Source organism: Spermophilus citellus (assembly GCF_964194105.1).
Source record: "Spermophilus citellus genome assembly, chromosome: 6".
Classification (NCBI taxonomy): Eukaryota; Metazoa; Chordata; class Mammalia; order Rodentia; family Sciuridae; genus Spermophilus; species Spermophilus citellus.
The window spans coordinates 101,118,890-101,124,889 of NC_138187.1; the positions used below are offsets into that span (position 1 = coordinate 101,118,890).

At 58.8% G+C, this 6,000-nt stretch overlaps 1 protein-coding gene across 3 annotated transcripts in view; it reads right to left on the reverse strand.

Annotated features, from left to right (window-relative positions):
• The window catches only part of TRIM67 (tripartite motif containing 67), a 40,370-nt gene extending 36,829 nt beyond the window's left edge, over positions 1 to 3,541 (reverse strand). For all 3 annotated transcript variants that reach the window (XM_081300492.1, XM_081300493.1, XM_081300491.1), the window contains exon 1: positions 1,532 to 3,541. In XM_081300492.1, coding sequence (XP_081156618.1) covers positions 1,532 to 2,542 — 1,011 coding nt within the window. In that variant the 5' untranslated portion in view covers positions 2,543 to 3,541. The remainder of the gene's footprint in view (positions 1 to 1,531) is intronic.
• Between the last annotated feature and the right edge of the window lie 2,459 nt (positions 3,542 to 6,000).

The window sequence follows — 6,000 nt, forward strand, 5'->3', positions numbered from 1 at the left end:
TTCATACAAACAAATCTGTACAGAAACAGTTGTCTCTTCCTCTCTTCTGTGTGGCCCTTTCTGCCTGTTCCCAATTGGGTGATAAGATAGCCTTGGAAAATTGCTCTATTTTCCAATCAAAACACATACAGTATTTCCCATTGGATGGTATGGAGACCTCTTACCTCCTCTAGAATGAGCTTACTGGAAAGAGTTCATGAATGAGGGTACCAAGAGCCCAGGAGCATTGGGGAACCTTGAACAATAGGCTCTTACCTGCCCAGCCCAATTTATGGCCTCTAAAGGTAGTGAATCTAGGTGCCCACTGGGCCTTTGGGTGGGAGATTAAGTATTGGTTAGAGCTGACTCTAGCCTTGCCTTTGGGGCCTGGTGAAGGGTCTAAGCAGATATTGATGGTTTCTTCTCTTTCTTGAAGTATAAAATAGGAAGACAAACCAGGTGCAGTAGTGCACACCTGCAATCCCAGAGGCTTGGAGGGCTGAGGCAGGAGGATTGAAAGTTCAAGCCCAGCCTAAGCAACTTAGCAAGACACTGTCTCAAAATAAAAAATTTAAAAAGGTTTGGGGATGTAGCTCAGTGGTAAAATGCCCCTGGGTTCTATCTCCAGTGCCAAAACAAAACAACCAAAAAACTGTCAGCATAAGTTTCTGGAGTTGACACTCAGCTTCCTGCTGCCAGCAAGTTCCAGGGGAAGGAGGCTGTAGAGAGGTGTGCCTGGTCCCCTTATTAAGAGATCACCTATGACTCCACCCCTCTCCCACTGGCCAGTGGACTTGGCCCATTCCCTCCTTCAGATCCACATGCAAATCTCCCTCTCTAAGGAGGAGAGGGAGGTAAGAGGTCTCCATACCATCCAATGGGAATACTGTATGTGTTTTGATTGGATACAGTCCCAGGCAAGAGAGGGTCTCTGGGGAAAACACTCCCTTCTTGAAAGGGCACACCTCCAGATGTGCCAAGGAGACATCTGCCCTCTAGGTTGAAAGGCATTTTGAGGACAGAAGGTGCTGGAGAACAACTGAGGGTAGGAAAATTCCTGCTCTGGAAGACAGGGTGTCCTGCTGAACAAGCAACAGTGCATCCCTTCAGGCAGGGCTGGGGTGCAAACTCCCACCTTAGAGCAGATTTTGAGCAGGAAGGCCCCAGACAGTTTTCTTCAGCCAGGTGGTAATGTGCACTTTAAAAATGCATTTATTTTCAAATGGAGGGAAGACCCTATTTGGCTTAATTGGGAGGGGCCTCCAGGGTACCTTACTAGCCTTTGGGAGTGAGAGCCCTGCTTCTGCAATTGGGGTAGTTTGTATACAATCTCAGTTTCCAGTGGGAGGGGACTTAGTGAGTCATTTTCTCATATCTTTTCCCAACAGCTCAGGGTACCTGATTCATAAACACGGTTCAATAGCTAACTGCTGGAATGAATGAATGAACGAGGCTGTTCCTGCGTGGCCCTAAGGCTAACCCTCTGCCAACTTTGCACAAGAGGCCAAGGGTCCCTCCCGCGCTGCGCCTGGGCGGCGCTGCCAGCGCTCACCTTGTGCTGTTTCCACGTGGCCCCCAGCGGCTTCACCTCGTGCTTGCCGTGCCGGCCCTCTTCTAGACACAGGTAGCACACCGGGCTCCGGCAGCTCACGCAGTACATGCTGTAGTTCTCCATGTCATGTTCCGGACACGTGGGAAACTTCCGGGCCGCGCTGGCCCCAGCGCCCCCTGGGCTTTTGCAGCCGCTGCCGGTGCTGGGGGTCGCGGCGGCGCTGGGCGGAGCCGCTGCCGCCTCGGGTGGCGCGGGCGGTGGCGGTGGCTGCACCAGGCGATGCTTGGCGAAGGGGCCCCGGGAAGGGTGGCATTTGAGCTGGCAGGCGGCGCAGTAGAGCACGTCGCACTGCTCGCAGAGCGCGGCTGCCGGCTCCGGCGGGGTGCGGTCACACAGCTGGCAGACGGCCACCGCCGCGGCCGCAGACGCCCCCGGCGCGGTCCCGCGTCCCTGTTGGTACCGCTGCACGATGGCTTCCAGCAGTCGGTTGCGCTGAAAGCCGCGCAGGCCGCGGTGGTCCAGGGAGGCGCTGCGGTGGCACTGCGGGCACGTGATGGAACTGGAGGAGGACGACAGCGAAGAGCAGGCGGCACCCCGGGCAGCCGCGGCGGAGGAGCCGGGGGGCGCCGGCACCATGGGTAGTACGCGGACCCCGTTGGGGGACTTGAGGCTCGGGGTGTAGGAGCCATAGCCGCTGTCCGTCTCGCTGTACAAGCTCAGCTTGTCTGCGTGGTCCCCGCCACCTGCCGCTCCGCCGCCCAGGCCTCCCGCAGCGTTTGCGCTCGCGCCGCCGCCGCAGGCCGCGCCGGCTGCAGTGTCTTGATCCAGAGGGGGCGCGGCGGCGGCTCCACCCCGGGAAAGCAGGAGCGGTGGGGACAGGTGCTGCTCCCCGTCCGGGGTCTGCACAGCAATGGTGCGAGCGCACGGGAGGCAGACATTATGGGAACAGGGCAGGATGATGGGCTCGCGAAACAGGGAACCGCACACGGGGCACTTCAGCTCCTCCTCCATCGCCGCGCCCGCAGCCTGAGCTGCTCGCGGCCGGGGAGGAATGGCCAAAGCTTCGGAAACGGGCGGCGGGGGCCGAGTGTGGTCAACGCCGGTGAGACGGAAGGCCTGGGCATCACACGGGTTTGCCTCCTTCACAAACTCGGGCACGCCCCTCTCGGTCCTGCGGCCACCGCCCTAAGACTCCTGGGGGCTATGGAAGGGAGGGGTCCTCACCTCCTACCCACAAGGCTCCTGCACCAGCTCCTTCAGCCTGCGGCCAGAGTCCAGAGGTTGCTGGCTGCTCTCGCGGTGGTCTGCAAGGAGCTCCAGGAGATGAATCAGCAGCGCCTCCGTCGGCTGCCGCGCGCCTCCTCTGTATACCGGACCAGCGGTCGGCTGCGGTTGGCCAGCTCCGTTTCAGCTCCTGGCTCCGCGGGGCGGCTGTCCCGAGTCCTCCTTCTGCCCCGGCCCCGCCCCTATCGGGCGCGAGCGCAGGCCGCTCCGCCCGGGCTGGTTCAGCACTACGAGGTGGCGGACAGCGGCTGCCAGCGGAGAGTGACCGTGGGGTTCCAGCTCCCGCGTGCGCAACGCGGGCTAGCCCGCCGGGTCCGCTGTGCCGGGCCACCTCGGCAGCCCCTCAGCTGCGGACCGGCCAGCTGCGCCCGGGGCTGCCTCCCCGCGGCCGGCGTTGACCCACGTCCCTAGCTCGAAGCGGCTGCTCCTGCGGCGCCCCTGACCTTGGCCGCGCGACGCTGCGGCGGCGGGCGGGGGGCGAGCGCCCGCTGGCTCGGGAATCCCCTCCCTGCCCCGCCACCTCCCGCGCCTGCCGCGCCGCGCGCCCAGGAGTTGTAATTTCCCGAGCCGGGAGTAACAGGGCGGAGGGGGAGGCGCCAGCTCAGCGAATAAGGGCTCGCGTCTCGCTGCTGGGAGTCAAGGGGCAATTCGAGGATTTCGCAGGGAGGATCATTGTTAATAACAACCCATTATTTGCTTGGAGACTGCATCGAGAATTAGCACAACGCCCTGCCCCGCCCCGCCCCGCCCCTGCCGTTCTGTCCCTGGTCCCGGCTCGCCAGAATAAAAGGGCAAAAACCAAGCCCTAAAAGGTCAGCCGTTTAGAAAGGGACCGGCGACACGGTTTCCCAAATCATGATTAAGCAAAAAGAAAAAGAAAAAAAGCCAGTCACAAAATGTCGGACAACCTGGAGCCAAAGGGCGAGGTTTTACATGTGAATCCAAGCACAAGCCATTTTGCCTCCTCGTTTCGACCGGGAGTGCTCGTCCGCGGGCAGTTCGGGGTCTGCACCCCAGACGAGAACGAGTGGGCTTTGCAGAACCGGCTTTCTGGTCCCACCAGAGCAGGCGCGCGAGCGGCCTCGGCCGAGCACCGCGCGGGGTCTTCCCTGCTGCAGGGCGGCGGGAATGCGAGGTCCCAGCGCCGCCGGGCGGTTCCGACTCCACCGCCGGGCGGTGCGGGCGCGCCGGGGAAGGGCTGGCGCGGGGGCTTTGGCCACGGAAGTCCGCGCGGGCAGGAAACCCATGCAAATTCGGAAACCGTGTTTAGAAACGTTGTGCCTGCGGAGCAGCGCGGCGCCGGGCTCCCCGGTACTCCAAACAAAGACCGCAGGCCAGCGCCGGCGTCAGGGAGCGGGTCGGAGTCTGCCAGTGCGCGGCGAGCGCGGCGCCGCTGCGGCCCGGGTAGGAGGAGGCGGCAGCCCTCGTGTGGCCCGGAGCCTCGGGAGGGGAACGGCCCACGGGGAGGGGCGCAGCGCTGTGCCCCAAAGAGACTCAGACCTCGGAAATCAGGACTCCCTGGGGACACGGCGCCCGCCCCAGCAGCTTGCTTAAGCTTTCCCTGTCTGGGATCATAATAAATGCATGCATGGGAACCAAGTGTGATCTTCGTAAACACGGACGCCGCGGATTCTGTGTGCGTCTTCAGTTCAGCTTTACCCCTGCTGAGCAGCTTGCTTTGGCGGCAAAGTTCAAGAGCAGGCCGACCTGAGGCCAGATGGACACCATACTGGACTAAGCAATCTGGCTCAGCAAGCCCCAGACATCAGTATCCCCAGTGGGAGATGGTGACAACCCTGTCCTAATCGGCCTTCTGTGATTGGAGCCCCATCCTGCCTGCAATGCTTCGATAAGCCCAGGAGAAAGTGGCCTCCTGCCTGCAATGCTTTGATAAGCCCAGGAGAAAGTGACCACGGAACCCAGAGTCACCAAGTGCAACTGAAGGCACTTCAAAGTGCACTTTTTTGGTGACTCAAGCAGGACTTCACTCACCCAGCCCAGCTCTCTGGTGACTTCAGGGGAAGTCATGCCTCCTGCAGTTCCAGGGTGAACAGGCTGGTCCCTGACCACCACTCTACTTGACTCCTGCTTTGTCAATTTCGCATCCAGGACCACACTGCTTGGGTTTGGGTGGGTGGCCTCCTGAAGGGCACCCTGTGTAAGCCCCTCCTTTGCTCAGGCTGAGCATGGTTTTGTCACCCCTGAGGAGGATGCTTATCTAACACATCCAATTCCTGCACCTGTGCATTCCATGTGCGTCCTCAATCTGTGCCGCCCCATTTCCACAACCTGAACCAGCTGTGTACTGCACAGTGCCTAGGGCTTTGCCTCTTTGGAGGACTGGCATCCTACCACAGCGATTGCTAACAATTGTCAACATCATTTATTAAAGATTCGCTTTCTGACCCAACTCTGCCATGACCATAAGTATAGAGAGAAGTCACTGGTTTCTCTGGACCTTGGTTCTCTCATTTTACATAATGTTGCAATAGAACTTCAAGTTTTCTCCTGGTTCTAGAGTCTGTGCAGGAGGAGGTAGCAGCCCTTGCCTGGCTCAGTTCCTAGGGACAGGAACAGCCCACTGGAGGGAGGCCACAGGGAAAGGGGGCATGGCACCGTGTTGTTAAGAAGGAAACATCCAGGCTGGGGTTGTGGCTCAGCGGTAGAGTGCTCGCCTACCTCCTCAGCACCACATAAAAATAAACAAATAAAATAAATGTAATGTATCCAAATACAACTAAAAAATAAATATTAAAAAAAGAACAAAACCTCCCACCTTGGCCATACCTGTCATCCTACCTGCTCCAGAGGCTGAGGCAGGAGGATCTCAAGTTCAAGGCCAGCGATTTCTGGGCAACTCAGAGAGATCCTATCTCAAATAAGAATGAAATATCTCCCTTTTTAAAAAGTGAATTTCAAAAAAAAAGAGTGAATTTCATAAAGAAATTTGATGCAGGTGCTGTGTGATACACCCACGTCCCAGGTCGCAGGTGCACCAGTAAAGCCAGGGCTGTACCCATGAGGCAGGTGGCTGTGCTCTGTGTGACACTCACAGCAGAAGCCGTCTCTTCCTAGTTCTACTTCTGCCTCCCAGCTGGGGAAGTGAGCATCACCACTGGCCCTCAATGTTAGGGTGTGTGTGGTCTTAAGTTACAATGGTCACAATGCTGCTGAAATCTGCCCAG